The sequence below is a fragment of the Pieris rapae genome, chromosome 23 (assembly GCF_905147795.1).
Source record: "Pieris rapae chromosome 23, ilPieRapa1.1, whole genome shotgun sequence".
In the NCBI taxonomy this organism is placed as follows: domain Eukaryota; kingdom Metazoa; phylum Arthropoda; class Insecta; order Lepidoptera; family Pieridae; genus Pieris; species Pieris rapae.
The window spans coordinates 2,372,716-2,393,879 of NC_059531.1; the positions used below are offsets into that span (position 1 = coordinate 2,372,716).

General features: G+C 32.3%; 1 protein-coding gene across 2 annotated transcripts in view; it reads left to right on the forward strand.

Annotated features, from left to right (window-relative positions):
* The window catches only part of LOC110995504 (UDP-glucose:glycoprotein glucosyltransferase), a 28,807-nt gene extending 10,896 nt beyond the window's left edge, over window positions 1–17,911 (forward strand). The window contains exons 11-29 of one of the 2 annotated variants that reach the window (XM_045633563.1): window positions 421–536; window positions 2,033–2,181; window positions 3,356–3,541; window positions 4,309–4,487; window positions 4,899–4,981; window positions 5,382–5,384; window positions 5,728–5,888; window positions 6,328–6,467; window positions 7,066–7,275; window positions 7,393–7,617; window positions 9,467–9,640; window positions 10,834–11,011; window positions 11,536–11,718; window positions 12,539–12,642; window positions 13,936–14,102; window positions 14,750–14,871; window positions 15,291–15,431; window positions 15,513–15,561; window positions 16,272–17,911. In XM_045633563.1, the coding sequence (XP_045489519.1) occupies window positions 421–536; window positions 2,033–2,181; window positions 3,356–3,541; window positions 4,309–4,487; window positions 4,899–4,981; window positions 5,382–5,384; window positions 5,728–5,888; window positions 6,328–6,467; window positions 7,066–7,275; window positions 7,393–7,617; window positions 9,467–9,640; window positions 10,834–11,011; window positions 11,536–11,718; window positions 12,539–12,642; window positions 13,936–14,102; window positions 14,750–14,871; window positions 15,291–15,431; window positions 15,513–15,561; window positions 16,272–16,297 (2,596 nt within the window). In that variant the 3' untranslated portion in view covers window positions 16,298–17,911. The remainder of the gene's footprint in view (window positions 1–420; window positions 537–2,032; window positions 2,182–3,355; window positions 3,542–4,308; window positions 4,488–4,898; window positions 4,982–5,381; window positions 5,385–5,727; window positions 5,889–6,327; window positions 6,468–7,065; window positions 7,276–7,392; window positions 7,618–9,466; window positions 9,641–10,833; window positions 11,012–11,535; window positions 11,719–12,538; window positions 12,643–13,935; window positions 14,103–14,749; window positions 14,872–15,290; window positions 15,432–15,512; window positions 15,562–16,271) is intronic. The other variant, XM_045633564.1, reaches the window with a different exon arrangement.
* The last annotated feature ends 3,253 nt before the right edge of the window (window positions 17,912–21,164 follow it).

Consider the following 21,164-nt stretch of genomic DNA (forward strand, 5'->3'; position numbering starts at 1 on the left):
TTCTTAGAATGTCTCTAATTAGTTTAGTTAAATTCTTATAACTAAAAAAAGCCCCTTCCTTCTGCCATTTCTTTCTGCCGTCCTACCTTCTGATGCCGCTATTTCTAGGGTGTGATTAGCTAATACATTTTCTTCTCTCTTCTTCCCCCACTCTTACTAACAGTGTAGCATTTTCTAAAATTTGCAATAATTTTTACATCTTTTTTAGATCGCATATACAGTTTGTAAAAATTCACATATTAATAGTTATTAAGTATTAATCATGCTGTCAACTGTTAAACTCTTTAACAGACATACAGAAGTTCACAGTACAACAAATTATTAATATTATTTTTGTCTAGAAATGTAAGCTTTTATTAACAATCTTTTTAAATAAATAAGTAACTACGCGTGCTTTACCACAGTTAAAACTTTTTCTAGACTGAACCGTCGTATTTTGGCCACCGATCCATCGCAATATTTAGACTTGTCTGGAGTACCGTCATCGCCCGAATTGTTTACTGAAGACAAAATACACAAGTTGATGCATTTGACAGGTATGTAATGGCGCCTTTGTTTTGATTAGTTGTCCCTGTGTGGCTGTCCCTTAAGGCGGACATCTTCCTTATTTATTTATTTAATTATAAGTAATCTAATTAGAAGAATTATAAAGAAAGCCAAAACAGATTACATAGATTAACAAATTATGTATAAAAAACAGAAAACAAGCAAGCGCATTAAAAGACAAAGATACATTTAAAAAAAAACAAAAGAATGAAATAAAAAAACTGAAATTTGACATTTAAAAGTAACAAATAATACTAAGAATTTAAAACTATGTCCTACTTAAAAAAAAAATCACGAGTCTTCCCGCTTCTCCAAGTATTTCTTGACATCTCTTTTTGCGGTGGAAAAGATCAACTTCTTCACTCACTCATTCATTCGTTATACATTCATTCATTCGCTCATCGTTCATTATTTATTTGCACTAATGTAATCTAAGACCATTTTTGTATAATTATAAATGTAAAAGTTACATGAATCTATGGTAGTCTAGTCAGTATTTGTTAAAACTGGGTTAGACTAGATATAGATAGATACCGATTCATAGATAATGGACAAGATGTACGGTATTGTCTTTTATTTACGTAACTTTTACACATTTAAAGAAAAACACTTTTTTAACGGATTATAGATATGTATTATTATATTTAAACTTATAATTATTTGTACATAATTTTAAATTTAAAATTATGTACAAATAATTACAGTAAATAAGTATGTAAATAAGTACATAATAAAATTTTTTTATTTTATTATGTACAAATAATTATAAGTTTAAATATAATAATACATATCTATAATCCGTTAAAAAAGTGTTTTTCTTTAAAAGATGTACGGTTTTATAACAAAAGGTGGATTTAAATATCTATAAAAAACGTATTCGTTTTATTAGGGATGTATCGATATGCCTTTTTGCCGATACTATACCGATTAGATACTCTTATAGAAATATCGCCGATACCGATACCGATACCAACGCTTATTGGATTCAAATTAAATTAAGGTAATATATCAAGTTTGGTTTAAAGTTTTTATTTTTTATTATAAGATATAAACAATCACAATCTTTTAATAAGATTAAATGTTATATTAAAATTCAGAATTTAGAGTAATAATTAATTAACTAACTTACCATTATTAAGATTTCTGTAATTCTGTATTGTATTTAATTTGGTATCGAAGATTCGGTTTTAAACGCGCGATAGCAGTTTAAAGCCAATTAAAGTGTCGAGCGAAATTAAATACGCGGGGCAAAGCGAGTGAGAGGGGCATTGTTAGTCCGTGTCTCATTTGCGTACGCACGTACGTTTCACGCACGTACGTAGATCAAACAAGATGCGCGTTTATATATTTTTTTTATTTTTTTGATATCGATATATCACCAAACCCAAATTATCGCCTATATGATGCATCCCTAGTTTTACTATAAATCTTTCCAATCCTCCTCCTTTCCTATCGACCTCCAATCTCACGATGGTTCATTTTACAGGCAGAGACGCACTAGCTACCGCCCTACCACTGCTTAAGTATTTCGCCAAGTCGGCAAAGGCGGAAAAAATAACTCAAACCATTTGGGTCATTGGTGATTTGAATGATAAAAAGACGCGAGACTTTCTGAAGAATGCATTGAACTTTATGGTAAGGATTTAGTGTTGTCCAGGGATCGATTTCCCTCGTTATATGAATGCCTGTGTATTATGCGTGTATTTAAGTATAAGCCTTTATTTATTTATTTACAGACTAATAATATCCTTTTACTTTACTTTTACTTTACACCAATATTGCGATACTGCATGTTAAAGCATTTTCTGATATACAACATTTTTTGATGAGGTAACACGTCTTCGATCAAGATCAAAGCCTGGATATGCATCTCCTGATTTGCCCCAAGATCAGAGTTTCATGAACTACCACTAATTCGATGTAAAACGATGCGTAGTTTTCATTCGTAAAATTAATTAATTATAATTCGATAACTTATCCCATATTTTATTACTTATTCTGAGAAGAATCCACCAAGAAAGACATCAGCATCTGCTAAATCAACATCGGTCCAGCCGATCTTGAGTTAGAAGTGGTGAAACTAACACGACTTTGTTTTATATATATAAATAGATAAAGAATTTATAACTGACAAACAACTGGCCCAGTGTTATGATTTTTATTTTCCCAAAATAAAAATAAAATAAATCATTTGCGCTACAACCTTTTTAGGTCTGAGCCTCAGATTTCTGTATCTGTTTCATGATCATTAGTCTTCAGTCTAATAGCCAAGTAGGTGATCAGTCTTATGTGCCTCACAATGTTTCTTTCACCGTTCCAGCAAAAGTTAAATGCGCACATTCAATGACTAGGGGCTTCAATGCTGCTTAGAAAAATATTAAAAACTAGCAGACTGGGCCAAGCGTTGCTGTGGCTAAGGTTTTTGTTATATTACATAGTAGTAAATTAATCAAGGGAAACCGTAGGAGAACTTATGTGAAACGTTGGTACCACGACACGGACCTAAACTAAACTACCTTTAACTCAGCGCCATCTGTTAGAATTGTATCAAATAATAAACAAATGTTAATGTTATCGTAATTTTAGTAAGGATGCCTATTTTTTTTAGAAAATGAAATATAGCCTATGTCACTCAGGAATGATGTAGCTTTCCAACAGTGAAAGAATTTTTCAAATCTGCCGAGTAGTTTCGGAGCCTATTCAATTCATACAAACAAACAAACAAACAAAAAATCAAACCTTTCCTCTTTATAATATTAGTATAGATACCAGAACTCTTAGTAAAATAAACTAAAGTATTATATTTCAGAGAGAATCTGGTGGAGTCAGAGTTGCCTTCATACCTAATGTTGATGGTGAATCAAAAGTTGATCAATCGTTGAATAAAGTTGTCATCGCGGCGTTGACAACACTCGAGCCGGCGAAAGCAACAAAATATGTTGCCCAATTGCTTGATGATGAAGGATGCCATGAGAGACAGGATTGCGATATACTGGTGAGTCCTGTGTGTGTAACATATGAATTGTAATTGCAACGAGCCGGCAATTTATATAAAATACTAGCTGACCCGGCAAACGTTGTTTTGCCATGTTTTTGTGGCAAAAAATTAAAGTTTATAAAATAAATAAAATACGTTTATTTTGGAACATAAGATCATCTAGGTATCACTTATTCCACGTCAATCAATTCGAACTATATTTAACAAAAAAAAAACATAAGGGATGATTGTAGAGGGGTGAAAATTTAGGGTTGCATGTATTTTTGTATGGTGTATCGTAAAAAAATAAAAACGAAAAATTTTGTCTAAAAAATAAAGAAAAAAATTTAGGGGTGGACCCACCCTTAACATTTAGGGGGATGAAAAATACATGTTGTTCGATTCTCAGACCTACCCAATACGCACACAAAATTTCATGAGAATCGGTCGAGCCGTTTCGGAGGAGTTTGGTTACTAACACCGTGACACAAGAATTTTATATATAAGATGTTTTTTATATTAATATATATTTTTTATGCAGGATTTAAGATGTATAAATAAATAAATAAATAAAAAAAACCTTGTAATTCTTACAGCACAACAAGAAGTTGGATTAATTAAATTTACTTACATACTAGTGTTAGTTTTGTTAGTAATTTAATTTGTATCCTAAATTTAGTTGTGTTAGTTTTTCCTACTTTTAAACTATTAAAACTCCTGTGTAGGTAAAGGCCTCCTCCAAAGAATTTACGATGTAATAATTCCAAATATGTATGTATGTTTAGCCCGAGCTAGTAAGCGCGTTAAACAAGCACGCATGGGTGCTGAAAGCGGCACGTATACTTTGCGTACGCGGTATGAAGCTACGTGCGAGTGAACGTGCACTAGTCTACAACGCGAGGTATATTGGGCCGTTGGCTGAAAATGAAACCTTTTCTTCGGACGATTTTGTGCTATTGGAGAGGTATGTTAAATTTTTGATTCTACCCGCACTTATTGAAAATTAATTGTGTTAATTAAATGTTCTTTTAAAATAAGCGATTAGAAAGAGTGGCGGAGAAGTTCTTGTCAGTTCTTTTCCTCCGCAGTAAAACAATGGACAATTGTCCATAACATTCATCTTTCTACTTTACCATTAAAACCTTTTTTTAATAGTGATATATGCAATTTACCAATGTTAATATATGTATATCGATTTGTTCTAACATTCCATATGAAAAAATGAAATGAAATATTATACATATATGGTTATTTAGCTTGTATTTCATTTTTGATCCAACCCGATGCCACAAACCCAATAAATTCGTGCCATAATTAGGAATACATATTTTTTAATTGAAGTACCAAGTGTATACAAGTTTTTTGATGTCCATAGATACAGCAATCAAGTATACGGCGAGAAGTTAGCTGAAGTTTTCAAAAAGAAGAGAACGTTAACAAACATCGAAGATGATGATGGTAAGTAACTCTCTTTTCTTTCTCTTACATAAGGAGTGGTTTAGGCGAATATGTACTTTTATTTATTTACTAAGCTTTCTTAGTAGCTTCATATGGAATATTTCATCTTATCCATTGAAACATGTCGCTTTTCTGGAATAAAAACAATTTTTAAAATATATTTTCCAATTATTCCCTCCATAAAATCTGTCCTCAGAATACTAGGAATTAATAAAAATTTTACATAACATATTTTGCGATTAATTTTTATTTATATACACTTTTTTTAATATTTGATTAGTTTGCATTTTATTAGAAGCGTGATTAGGCCCGTGATTATATTTAGACCCAACTCTAAGGTGATTTTTATTGTTGAGTTATATCAAAAGTTATATAGAGATTATAATTTTAAATTTATGAGATGGTTGAAGTATGTTTTAAGATTCAGGCATTGCAGAAACTTTAAACGTAAATGGTGTTAGCAAATACAAAGATGAATGAATTTATAATATCTTTTTTAAATATATATTTTTTTACTTTATTTATATATTTTTTTACTTTATTTTTTATATCTTTTTAGGGTATCGTATGTCATAATAATTATTGTAAGAATTAAGTTAAAATGTCGGGAAATAAACGAGAAATTGAAATTTTAAATTGAGCAATTTTTTTTGTTACTTATTGACAAAGTTTACGTGGATATGACAGTATAAACATCTAAATATGTGTTACTAATAACATTTATTTAATTAACGATAAATTTTCAGATGATACAATTTCCGATATAGATGCGGAAAAATATTTCAAAGTTATATCGATATTGGCGTCGCGAAGTCCACGAACAAGGACACCTCTACCCACCGGTCTGAAGACTGAACATTCACTGGTTGAACTACCGCCTTTATACACTGATGAGGCAGCTATAGAGGTAAATTAAAATAGTACACAATAATATTATTAAGAGGAATAATATTTAGTAGAAACAGTGATGCCAACTCCTATAGAACATGGCAACTGCAAATAACCCCAAATAAAGATTTTCTTGTACACTCGAAGTATATTCAATAGGTATAAAATAGCTGCTATTTCAGCCTATTATACCTTTTTGATATTTAAATTACGGCCACACTTCTTTATATTTGGTTGGGTTAGTTTTAATATTAATTGTATAAATAACTCCTAAAAAGTACTCCCTAAAAATCCCCTTGAATCGCCTTTATTCTCCCTTATTTGGGGGAAAACTCCCAAGTTGACATCACTGAGTTGAAACTATTGGTGAATATAGCAACGTCGTTTACCAACAATAAATTTAATATACAGAACAGCAGAAATTGCTCTAAAGAATTTAAAGGTTGTTTTTTTTATAGATTGTAGCTGTGGTAGATCCAGCTTCGACCGCAGCCCAAAGATTGGCCCCATTGCTCCTGGTCTTACGGCGTGTTATTAACTGTCGTGTAAAGTTGTTCCTTAATCCTCAAGATAAGAACTCGGATATGCCATTAAAAAGGTACATACAAGACATTACTGTGAGAAATAAATATTTAGTTTTTGGTCCTTCGAGCCGGATTTTTTATATTTATGACAGAAATTATCATGCAAATGTATAAACAACCAACAGAGTATATAAAATCAAGATTCAATAATAGTTTTGTACAAAACAGGAACGATAGTTATCTTTAAATTCCAATTTGTATGGAAAATTAGAATAAGTCTAACAAATATCAAAGCTTTTTTGCTTGAATTAAATAAAATCAGTCGGTGGTCCTATAAATATGTGAGCCACTGATGACATGTTTTTTGATAAATTTAAGAAAGTCTTGTCTCAGGTGATCAGCCTCCTGTGCCTGACACAATATGTCGTAATTTTACGATATACCATTGCACGATTTATTATTATAGATTACAAGCAAGTGATAAATGCAAACCTATAAAGATAAGCCTCAGACCAACAAAAGTAGGTTACTTTTAGGTCTGGGCCTAAGATTCCTGCATCTGTTTCGTGAACATTTGCTTTTTTTGATAGGCAAACTGAATAAAACATATTTATTGCTTCTATTAATATATATTGTTTGTTAAAATTTTCAAATGATTTTTTTTCCAAACAGTTTCTACCGATACGTTTTGGAAGCGGAACTACAATTCACACCTTCGGGATCCCTCACCGGTGGGGCAATAGCTCGTTTCAACCGCTTGCCCCATGCCCCATTATTGTCTATGGAGATGCGGACGCCGCCCAATTGGCTTGTTGAATGTGTGAAGTCTGTGTACGATCTCGACAATATACGTTTAGCGGATGTCGAATCTCTGGTTCACAGGTATATTTAAAAAAATCTGCTGTCTATGAAACTTTAAATTTAAAACAGTTTACTGTCTGTGGTTACTCAAAATTAATTTAAATTACAAAAATTCACGATTTTTTTCAATTTTGACAGCGAATTCGAGTTGGAGTACCTTCTTCTAGAAGGTCACGCGTGGGACACGGCCCTGGGTACGCCACCAAGAGGCCTCCAACTTATCCTCGGATCCAGAGACAATCCAGAAATCATGGACACTATCGTGATGGCGAATCTTGGGTACTTCCAGCTAAAGGCGAACCCTGGAGCGTGGATCCTTAGGCTTAGACCTGGCCGCTCTGAAGAAATTTACGAAATTGTTGGGTATGTATATTTTTTATAAACTTTGATTATATGTAGTTGGCCCATTTTAAAATGAGTTGTCGTAAAATGTCACTGACGGTACGAATGTGCACGCATTGGAACCCGTTATCGCTACCTTTGCGCGCTTTGATTTTTCGTTACGTTTGATGTGAAACAACTATAGCCGCACGTAAAACCGATTTCTGGCGTGGCGACGCATGCCGTGGCGACGCGTCGCCACGCTATATGATATACAGTCTAAATGCAGTAGTAAATTTCACATTAAAAATATTTAATGAATATCGTATAATATATCGTATAATATAATCGTAATATTTTATTTTATCATTATATCATATTTATTTCCTATCACAGTCTGTTCTTTTCTGCATATTACTTTAAAAAAATATATATCGATGTTTCACATCTGCCAGGCGTCTCGTGACGGCTCACATTTTTTTTCTACAAATATTAGATTTTTTGTTATAGTACGAGAGGTAGCAACGTCTGAAAAACAAGTACACTGTCATATTTCAGTTTAAAATTTACACGTACTCGTAAAACTTCTTTACACTTTTTTAACTTATCTTCTACAAAAGTTATTATTTTTTCATTTCTGTCTTTGCAAAAAATACATTTTAAATTTTCATTAGCCATTGTAACACAATTTTCTTAAAAACATTAAAAATAACAGCAACGAACCAATATGACTAAACTGACGGCATCTTGACTCCAAACAGCTGCTGTCGTCTATAATATCGGTCTGGCTGAAGGTTTACCAACCGAATAATTGTTTGGCAAATTAATTTTAAGTTTTTTAGATACTTAAATAATAATATAAAAAAATTGCGGGAGAGTGAGAGGGATAAGATATCTAAAAACTGGCCTACCTGAAATGATCTCTCAAAAACGTTGCTAGCTCTTAGACGATTATGACACTACATTATTTAGGGTTCCTTACGCACAATGGAGAATTTATTTTCTGACGTGGTTTTGAATAAATTCACGAATACCACTCCATAAGACCTGTAAGTGCGAGCGAGACAGACAGATTAATATGATTTATGACTGGACGCCTCAGTTCACAATGCGTCGATCATAGTTAGAAATATATTGCCATTACTAAGATTTCCAGAATGCTTTATAGTCCGGTTCTAGGAAAGTTCTAGAAGAAAAGATTCATAGTCGAAACGAAGCCCTAAGTATAACTTTGGTATGATAAAACCCTATTGGATATCGATATGCAGTAATTTAGGAAGCTACGACGAGTCTGTGGTTAGTATAATCGGGGCGTTCTGTGAGGGGCATATGCTTGATAAACATAATTTATATACTTAAAAAAAATATATATATATATGTTTATTATGGAATATCACCATCATAAGATAAAGGTATCACGCCGTGTAAAAGCTACTTCTGAGACCTAATATAGTAATTACATACCTCATTAAATTTGAATCGGTAGACATCCCTATGCATTGGCAAAGAAGACGAGAGAAAACGCCGGCGTAAAAAACTCTCGGTAGTCTTTTAAAATAACAAATCATCATACAAAATTATTATTACATTGAACATTCAATATCGCTTTTTTTCATTCCTTCAATTCCTTCTGTGCACATATAAAAATGTCACTTATTTTAGAGACAGACATAATATTTAAATTTTTACCGATCAATATTCTAAGTGCCTTCTCCATCTACTCGACACTGGCGAATTACCTTGTACCCAGTTGGCACAAATTAAAGCCATTAAAAAAAAGAAAAAAAATATAATGTCATATTTTTTTAATAAGTTATGTCAAAAATGTTTTGTGTGTGACACATGGAAGACATCTCTCTGAATAGTCATTAATTTTGTATGTATTTCACAGACACGAAAACACGGACACGCCCATGGGCAGCTCCGATATACAGGTGTTGATGAGTTCGTTGCGTAGTCACGTGATCAAGTTGCGCGTGAGCAAGAAGCCTGAGAAGCAGCATCTCGATCTTCTAGCTGAGAATGATGAAAAAAACACAGGAGGAATATGGAATTCTATTGCCAGGTAATAATAATAATGACAATCGCTTGTTTGTGAAGTAAAAAAAATGTGTGGTTTTATGAAACCGCGATAAAAGTGAAACATTTTTTCACATTATAGACATTTAACTAAAAAAATTTGGAATAATATTCCATTAAGGGTATCAATCGCTTTATCAATCTTAATTTTATACTTGGAAAATTGGAATTATAATGGGACTAATAAAAGTAGACTAAGTCTCCAACTAATATTTTTATTGAATTCTGTCTTAGAGAGTACGAAATACATAATACTTAACAATTATTTAGATTATATACACATATTAAAATAGCGTGGAGCTCTGGCACAAATGAATAATAGTCTATACACTATACGGTCAGCTGCTGCGAACTATGTGCACCGCCATATTGGCCTTGGCTGCTATGACGAGCGCCTTTCACTTTATCCCTACTCCGCGGCCGACCGTCACGCGCCACACAGCATCGCGAGCCCTCTGGCATTGAGAGGGTCCATGGGCGGCGGTATCACTTAACATCAGGTCAGCCGCCTGCCCGTTTGCCCCCTGTTCTATAAAAAAAAACAGACCAAAAAGTTTGAGACCATGTAATTAATGCATATTTGATTGCACAAAAAACGAGTTTGCTTTGTACATATTTTAACCGTGGATTATAATATTACTAGTGACCCGCCCCAGCTTCGCGCGGGTGCAATGCTGATGAAAAGCAGGTTTTTATTATGAATTGTTATTTCCGTCGCTGGAAAGCACCGATTATATACGCGACATATACCATCACGGACTTTTCTGTAGACCTTTGCAATGTGTACAATACTTAGTACATTATTTTGATAAAACTCGTAGGGTTCAACCTGCGTTTGCAATGTAAGCGGAAAAAATGTAATTATTTACGACATCATATTAGAAACCTCAAAAATAACAGTACTTCTCCACTATTTAATGGATGTTATTATACATATAAACCTTCCTCTTGAATCACTCTATTAAAAAAACCGCATCAAAATCCGTTGCATAGTTTCAAAGATTTAAGCATAGAAAGGGACATAGGGACAGAGAAAGCGACTTCGTTTTGTGTAGTGATATAAATTTAATTTTTGGTCGCCATAAGGTCGTTCCAACACCAGTTTCAACACAAGATAATGTATTATACGTTCAGAAACTAGTTTTAAACTACTGTTGATATAACTACAATTATTTTCAGCTCATTCGTAGGTGGCGATGAGCAAGAAGGCCAAGATGAAACAATCAATGTGTTTTCGGTAGCGTCAGGACATTTATACGAACGCTTCTTGAGGATTATGATGCTGTCTGTACTTAAGAATACTAAGTCGCCAGTTAAATTCTGGTTTTTGAAGAACTACCTCAGTCCGTCACTCAAGGTATGAGATTTTTGTCAAACTGCTTACATAAGATAGTTCTGAGGACTATTACTGTTTAGTTAAGGAAAAAAAATTAAAAATGTGGTAGAAATTATTTCATACAATTTTTTATACAAAAAAGGCAAAGTAATGTACACAAATCTTTTATTATTTAGGCCATTTTGAAAAAAAAATTAGATATACAACACATAATTTAAAAAAGGCTTGTATATTGTATATATGGCATATTTTTGTATTGTAAAATATATAAAAAAAGCAAAATTAAACAAAAATTAGGGATGGACCTCAGGGGGATGAAAAATAGATGTCCTATTCGGAGACCATATCGATTATATGCACACCAAATTTCACGAAAAACGGTCGAGTCATTTCAGAGGAGTTTCAAATACAAACACGGGAATTTTATATATTAGATATGACCTGTTTAAAATTAATCACCTTTAGAAATATTGAGAAATAAACTTTAAACCAAGAGAAAGGCTGCTAGTGTGAAATCAAATACACTAGGATTTATAATATTTCAGGACATTTTACCGTACATGGCAGAAGAGTACGGTTTCTCGTACGAATTGGTTCAGTACGTTTGGCCTCGTTGGCTGCAAAGGCAAAGAGACAGGCAAAGGACGATATGGGGATACAAAATACTCTTTTTAGATGTGCTCTTCCCTCTACACGTTAAGAAAATCATTTTTGTTGATGCTGACCAGGTAAGATATATGTAACTACTAGCAGACTCGGCCAAGCGTTGCTGTGGCTAAGGTTTTTGTTATATTACATGAGAATCGGTAGAAGTTATGTGAAAGGTAGATAGCTTATGTGAAACGTTGGTACATTTAGCATAGCGCCATCTGTTAGAATTGTATCAAATAATAAACAAACAATTTGCAATAAAATAAAATTGCGACTATAATTTGAGATTTAAACTATCCTATCTCTCAAGTTGGATCGAACTGCACATGGTGTGCGAATTTTATTATAATCGGTTAAGTGGTATAGGAGTCCATTGAGGACAAACATTGTGACACGAGATTTATATATATTAAGATATGAAGATGAGCAGAAAGATGTTCATGAGGGTCAAAGTCAATAATATAATGTTCGTGTGTTTTTTTTGACGTATTATCTTTATATACTTAGTTAGTTTTTGATATTGTTTATATCAAAAACTACATGGAACCAGCTCCTCGCTTCCTTCAACCGCATTCAAGTGTATCTATTCATATAAGGCCGGCTTTATTTTATTGTATTTTAATCAATTGTTTTCCTGGAGTAGAATAAAGCAAAAGTCACAGCAATCAGTCCCTTTCTGTTGCATTTTCAACAAACACGTTAAACTGTCATCTACGTCAAATGTCACCTATGACAACTGTCAGCTCTGTCAACTGTCATCTAAGTCGACTGTCACTTATATCAACTGACACATGTCAATTGTCAACTAAAACCGCAACAGCTGAACTATAAGAATGGTTAAAAACCCTCGTCATTAATATGTTTTATGATACTTAAAATATATGTACTGACTTTTAGATTGTACGTGCTGATCTCAAAGAGCTAGTCGATTTAGACTTAGGCGGTGCTCCTTATGGGTACACACCATTCTGCGACAGTAGACGGGAAATGGAAGGATTCAGGTATGAAGAAGAAATATTAACACAGTTACTCTATAATAATTTATTTATTTATTTACACTTCGTTGCAAAGAAACACAAATAACACAATACATAAAAATTACAAGCGATGCAACGAGCGGACTTATCGCTGAAAAGCGATCTCTTCCAGGCAACCCTAGTAAGAAAATAATGTTACTTAGGATAATTTAAAATTATCAACCTTTCAGGTTTTATAATCAAACGAATATTCTATAATCTTTAACCAAATGTCAGACATAGAAGCCTGACTACTGCATTTAAAATAAAAATTATATTAGTGGCGCGTTTTTAGATCAAGTCCTCAGATTTTTGTTTCGTGATCATTTGTCAATTTATTACGCAAGTGATTAGCCTTCTGTGCCTGACACACTGACGACTTTTGGGTCAAAGGCAAAACCGTTTAGTATATTCTCCTGCACAGCTGGAGATAGAACCTATGACCTTGGGCATGAGAGTCACACGCTGAAACCACTAGGATGTGCTTCACTTTTACTTCATTGCTGCTATTCACACAGTCCATTTAGTAAAAGAACGGAAGGTTCACCTGCTTAAAAGAATACAAATGTCTGATTATGGGATTGCATTTTTTTATAAGAAAATAATCATAAAAATGTTTATTTTTTCTCAAATTTTACGTTAATACATACGTGTGTGAGTGAGTGTGAGTGAGTGTGCGTGAGTGTTAAGTATTCATGTATTATTTATTTATTTATTTCGTAATCCTACATCTGCTACTATCTGCTAACATAAATTATTTATAATAAACAAATACACTGAAAATACAGCCAAAGATGGAGTACATGATACATTTTACTACAAAAAGATTTACAAAAAGGAACAAACAAACCAAAACTATTTAATACATTTAACTAATTGTGATTCAATTTATTTAACTGAGCCTAATTTGGTTGTGTTGTGTGATGGTGTAAAAGTGTGTGTGTGTACGTGATGGTGTGTGTTTGGGGTGTGCTTATGATGTAGGTGATTTTGCGTTATGGATATTCTTAATACACATTTTAGGCACATTCCGCGATAATCTAAACAAGTCAAGGCCTAAATAGTGGTCATTGTATGTCCGGGCCACGCGATACAAAACTGAGTTTTGTATGTTTGTCTCAAACTAACTAATTCAATACCCAAAACATTTAAACCTACAAATTTGGAAATAAAAGCTATAAAATCACGTGTTTTAATCTAGCTCGAAATTCCACAGTGTAGGCTATTAGGTGAACAAAAAAAACTAAGTAATTCGTACTAAAATGTCTGTTTGTACAGGTTCTGGAAACAGGGCTACTGGCGTAACCATCTTCAAGGTAGAAGTTACCACATAAGTGCCTTATACGTGGTGGATCTGAAGCGATTCAGACGTATTGCTGCTGGAGACAGACTGCGTGGACAGTACCAGGCTTTGAGCCAGGATCCTAATAGTCTCTCCAATTTGGGTATGTTTGGTTGGAAGCTCATCTGACCTTTTCTTTTGCTTTCATAGCTTTTTGATGGTATACTTCTTTTGGCGTGATGGAGAAAAATGATGAGAGTGAATTGTGCGCGCGCACCGTGACACAAAATTAACAGAATGAAGTTGGGTCTAGGTGGCATGGAGATTGATAACTATGTTCAAGTTGTATAATTTATTTTTATATTTAGACGTGTTTCGTAACAGTACAATTAAACAGTGTAAATAAATAAATGTTATTTCGGTGTTTTTAAATCGATTTCATATATGACGGTGATAGTATTTACTAATAATTTATTTATTTAAATAAAATCTTTTTGATTCATTTCAAAATTACTTTTTTAATTCATTTTTGATAAGCTAGAAAAGCTTAAAATATGATAACTCAAATGCTTAACTTTTGCATGTATATGGGGGGGAGGGGATTAAAAATGACAAAAGTCACCAATAAATAATATGACTTTTCCGATTTTTCGGAGATAACACTTGAATCTTTCATCAGTCATATTGGAATCTCTTTCGTATTAATATAATATTTTTTTATAGAATATTGTTTATGTGAAGTCTATGACGTCATGAACAATTTAAATGTGTCATTATATATTATGTTTTAATTAAAAAATCAATTCCCAGATCAAGATTTGCCGAATAATATGATCCACCAGGTAGCGATCAAGTCTTTGCCCCAGGAGTGGCTCTGGTGCGAAACCTGGTGTGACAATAAATCTAAGACATATGCGAAAACTATTGATCTCGTAAGTACTGTATATAGTTGAATAAAAGGCCGGCAACGCACTCGCGAGCCCACTGGCATTGAGTGTCCATGGGCGGCGGTTTCATTTAACATCAGGTGAGCCTCCTGCCCGTTTGCCCCCTGTTCTATATAGAAAAATCTAAAAAAAATAATTACTTCTTTACATACATATAATATATATCTACTGTTGGGGATATTGCATTCCCAGTTGAAATTAATTTTGAAAAATAATTAAAGGTACTAATTTAAGGTCTTTTGAACAAGATTTTTTTTTTATTTAAATTTTATTTGAGTTACTTTTGATAAAGTAAAAAAAAGCACATCAAAGTATTATTTGAACTAATAGTATCAAAGTTCAAACCCAGGGAAAATTTTTACACATAGTTTTTAAGTTTCTAGCCTTTATCTTGTTTTTTATAGTGCAACAACCCATTGACGAAGGAGGCTAAATTATCGGCCGCGATGCGTATAGTACCCGAATGGAAGGAATACGACGCTGAAGTGAAGGGCCTGCAGGCGCGGGTACGTCGCGGCCTTTATCAGAGGAATGACTCTGATCAGGTTAGTTTTTGATATTTTGTAAATCTAAAATTATATTTAAAATTTGTGTTTCTATTATTTCTAAATTGTTATTTTTTTCAGGAAATCGAGCATAGAGTAGAAGATTCACCCAATACGGAAAAGAATTCTGGTAAGTAATTTTTACTTTGAATCCTAATTTAAAACAGTTTAAATCAGTTTTGTGAAGTTTCTAACACTAAAAAGTTTTTACTGTTTTTTTAATAGGATTATAGTTATCTATATAGATTATCTTTAGTTAGTCATTTGTTTATGAGTATTCCTACAGCTGCTATCAATATCTAAACTACTTATACACAAAATCCAAAAATTGAATACACAATATCACAACTTAACTTTTTTAATTCGTTATATAATATCTCAAAAACGGTGGTGGAGGAAAAAAAGTATTCTGACATTCTTTATACATAATTATCAGATTTAAAATTTTTGTCAAAGCTAATTTTATGATACAACTTACCGTTTTGCTGAAAATCGCGAAAATCTCGTTATTTTTTAGATCGATGAGGACTTTTCACATTTCCTTTATAATAATGTATTGAACAATCCTACCAATATTCAGCCAAGTCGGAATCTTTGTAATCTCACACCTATTTTTAGTCTAATTTGACCGGACTATATACTTACATTTTGGGTTCTGAACAATCTTGGAGAAAGAAATCCTGGATTTTTAAAAATCTATTTATTCACATAAAATACATAGACTATCATTAAAGTATTGAAGCAATACGATAATTTGAAATACAAATATTAAATACGTAATATTTGTATTGTGAACTCTACGAAGATGTCGATAATTAAAATATTTTTTTTTTGTTTCAGGTGATCACGAACACACAGAATTATGATGAACTGGTATATTTGTTATTTTTTTGGTTATTTGTGACAAAGGACTGTATAGTTTTAGTCAATTTTGTATGTTTTGCCATAGAGAATGATAGTGGATCATCAAAGAGAATATGTCAAAAGTTTTTTTTATTTACGTAAGCAATTTGAAAATATATTTTGCGATCTCTCCAACAATAGTATATTTTGATTAACATAATTGAGCCCTCCTCATTTTGGAAGTAAGGATACTTTTATGAAAACACAGTTTCTTTTCTTTTTAATACCTGAATTTATTTTTTATTGTGGTCATATTCGTGACATAATCACAAAATATGCTAACGAAATTTATAGATTTGGAGATGATTTTACCGTGCGCAAGAAATTTTCAAATTTATCACCGCTTATGGTCCATTAATCGAATTATTTCCTTTATTTGTAACTATTTGTATAAAAATATTTAAGCGTTCCTATTTGTGATGAAAAAAAACATTCAAAAAATAAACAAGAAAATTTACAAGTTTAAACAATTTTTAATACCTGAACTAATTTTGTTAATTTAAGGCTTCCCTTTCCGTCATAACATTAAAGTTGTTAAACTCTTCAGTTGTCAAAAGTGCAATGTCAATTGTTGACTTTACAAATATGATTGCGTCATATTATTGTCAAAATCGATTCCGTTATGCAGAAAATACACAAAATCTTATAACAGTACTAGTAATATTACTATAATTGTTTATATAGACTTTCAATTCACATTACCGACTAAAAAGGGTGTGACAGAACTGACTATTCCATGGCGTATTTAACCGATTTTCAAAGGTGTAGTATCTACCACCGGTCAGAAATCTCTTTTATTACGGCATATTGGCTCAATCGTTCATTAACACTTAATGATCGAAATAAGTAGATATCCAATCGAAAGATTTCTTCACCGTAATAGATAAAAATCTAAAGAATTTACGTATACGTATACGTCGCTGTATTAAATGTCTATGACTAGACTTGATCAAAGATAATAAGAAAAACACTCCTCGAACATTTTGTTCGTTTGATAACGGGTGCGTCTAATGTTTGACGGGTTTTGTTGCTTAATTAATGTTTTCTTTTGTTCTTGATTGTTCTTTAAACTTACGATTGATAATAAAAAAAAAATTATAACAGAATTTTGTATAACATTATTTGATTTCCATGTGTTTGAAGTATCGATTTATTAATTTTAATCGATGTTTTAAGCGGCTCAAATGAAGCTGATAATGTCAGGTGTCAAATGTCATCTATGAAATTGCCTCTATTAGCTTTGTGACGGAACAATTTTTCCGTCCACCGTCAAATAAAATTCTTGTTATAATTTCTTAATTTCACGTGTTTGGCAATTTTTCGTAAATATTTTTCTAGCTATGATGATCCTGGAAAACTCTTTGCTGAAGATTCTCGAACAATTCAAATCTCTATGGTTAAAAATCTTTTCTTACCTTGTATAAGGATCAACTATTCCATTATTATCATTTTGTACGTGTTTAAGGAAAATGTGATTGCGTAGATATAAGATTATTTGTAAAGATGTTATTTTGCAAGATTCCCACTTCTATTCCCAGTCACGAACACCATAGATTGCAATAAAGTTTTTGATAATATTTTGTTTTTATTTTAACCCGAGTTGTCAAAGTCAAAATATATTTATTTAATTAGGAAATTTCTGTCATAGAATGTCCAAATTGGACATAGATTCAAATTCACTGCCAGTTCTCAAACGATGGGCGTATAACTATTCTAAGATCTCCGCTACTCTCAAACTTAAAAATAGCTTTATTCATATAGGTAATGTACACTTATGAACGTCAAAAAAAAACAAATTAAATTAAATCTCTGTTCGCCAATCATTTTAATTGCAAAAGATTGTTTGGGATGAAACATTATAATAATAAAGCCATAGTAAATAAAAAATTGTTCTTTATTGAGGCTGGATATTTGCGAACATGTTTTTAGTAAGGAGACATTCACCACCGACGGCTAATAAATTCCTTTGAATATTTATTAGACAAATAATTAAAATGTGCAAATAATGCAATGTAGTCCAGTCATTATAGTAAGTTCATCTAGGAATTCGACATACCCAGCTGTAAGTCTGTACATTTAACAGTTGCGTACACACTATCATATGTAGGTGTTGAGACAACTTTTAGGGTGTCAATATACAAGTATTTACAGACTACAGCTGCGTAGCTTGAATTCCGAGATTCTTAGGGCCTGTTTTACAATGTATGGATAAAGTGCCAAATAGCTATGCAACACATAAATTATTCGAAAGATAAAAGTTCCAAATAAGATACTTCAAATTTCATGACGTATAGCGCTATCTGACAGCCGTGAAACGCAAAAATACTATTTATCCTACCAATAAGTAACAAATAGCTTATTTGGAACTTATCTGGACATTGTGAAACAGGCCCTTAGACTAATGGTGTCTTATAGGTGATTTTATAAGTAAAAGGTAATGAACAAAATTCAGGAGTTATGTGTCATGTGTAGACGAGATGAATCATTCTTGCTGTTTCTATATTTAATACTAATCACAATAATTATATATTGCTACTTGAAATATCTTATACTACTATTGTCTTCGTAAAGAACCAGGAATATCTCTATCTCTACAGGGATATCAACGCTTCGTAGCAAATACGTCTAGTATTTGTATACATAAAAACTATAGATGCAGGGAGAAAGGGAGTTAATTAGGAACAAAATAGGTGGGGTTTTAAATGAATACATTCTTGCGCTAAGTACGAATTTATTTACAGACTATAAATACGAAATAAGTGTTTATATATAATTACTATCACCTATATTAAAAAAAAACATATGTTAATTTGTGAAAATAATATACATGAGCCTTTAAACGGAAGTGTGTTTGTAAAGTGCCATAAACATACTGTTAACGGCGAACAAAGTACTATACAAAACTTCGGCGTGCTTCTCATCACTGTTGTAACGAACCCTGACATCAATAGACTTCGCATTTCGTGAAGGAAAACATCGTGAGGAAAATTGACTTAGACCCAAAATGTTCTTTGTTATGCATAGAAAGTTGATCACGTACTTGCTTATTAGTAAAAAAAAAAAGATCACAAAACAAAAATTATGTATCTGTGAACGATAGGTATAATGACGTTTAGGTAGAAAGATCAAGACTAAGCCATCCGTTCGCAAAACTACCATGAGGCCTTGTTCTGAGAAGAACGGGCAAGAAACTCGGGAACTTCTATTCTCCCTCTACATTACAATTATTCAAGGGAAAATGTCATAAAATAGTAGTAGAGATAAGGAAGGCAGGCTTTATTGTGCTTGAACCTTCAAAATATATTGTTATTAAAATACATATGGACTAAAAATATATTGTCATGTCATAAAAATATAATAACTAGTATTAATTCAGTCCAGTACATGCTCACATTTTACGTAGAAAGAATATGTACGGGAAAAGCATTCGTACTTGGTTTTATCAACTGCTTCTATACTCTATAGGCCAGTCATAACATATTGTTTTCAATGAAGATGGTAACACTTGAGTCGCTGACATTCATACATTTGATCATTACCATAGACGTTGTATTTAGACAGATAAAACATGATGATGACAATTGACAACTATTTTTAACATTACATACATTTCAAACGATTACACAACTATTTACAGGATTCTAAGTCTTTGTGCATGATAAAATCTACCGCACCTACAACTACTCACATTTATTGTCATTAATTCTATTCTAAATAAATAATTTAATTCTAAGTACGTTGATATTACATTTCTATAAGCCTATCAGCCGCACAGAGTCTTTCATTATAAGGTAGGTCATCATTTGGGAGATAAATAAATAACTATTATGAGATAATGGTTAGTAAAATTTTACTGCTGCTTATAAATTATAATCATAGTGCAGTATTGGAATAGTGGCTTGAGCGTGACTTTGAACCTTGTGGTCGTGCATTCGAATCACGGCTGTGAAATATTATGCGGATTTTTGTATAATAGGCTTGTATCGCTTATTTAAAAGCTTCCTTTAATCACTCTAATGGTGAAAATATTATAGCCGAGAAAATATATATAATATATAAAATATTAACGAGCATTAAATATTGTAGCCGGTTTGCAAAGTTCTATTGTAATCTACCATTTAATGAATGACTCTGAGTACGATATATTTTTAGATCCCTGAAGGATAAGATAATGTGGCAGCGATACTCTATTTATTATCTTCAATTATTCAAATATGTTTCAAGTGTAGTTAAAATTTGCTATTAAAGACATTGTATGAATAAACAAAATAACAAATTATGTTAGGGATATATGACTAGTACTGAACGGGTAAAATTCTTTGGTTACATCAAAATTTAAAACATATAATCAAGTCATTATTTAAAAGAAATGCAAATTGAAAACATCATTTGGAAATAATACAGCGAGGATTTTAAGAAATTCTCGATAGTTTCAAGTATACATCAATTTAATTTTAAGTTTTTTGCTAAGCTTTCTAACGAACGTTAATTTCAATGCCCATGGAGTTGTCTTCCATTCAAATATCATCACTAGTGAAGTATGTGTTATATAATTTATTAAAACACTAAGGGCCTGTTTCACAATGTATCGATATATTACCAAATAGCTATGCAACACATACATTATTCGAAAGATAAAAGTTCCGAATAAGATACCTACTTCGCTTTTCATAACAAATAGCGCTATCTGACAGTCGTGAAACGCAAAAATACTGTTTATCCTACCAATAAGTAACAAATAGTTTTTTTGGAACTTATCCGGACATTGCGAAACAGACCCTAAAAGATCAGTGTTAACCGCTCGAAACATTAGGTACGTTATTATTTACC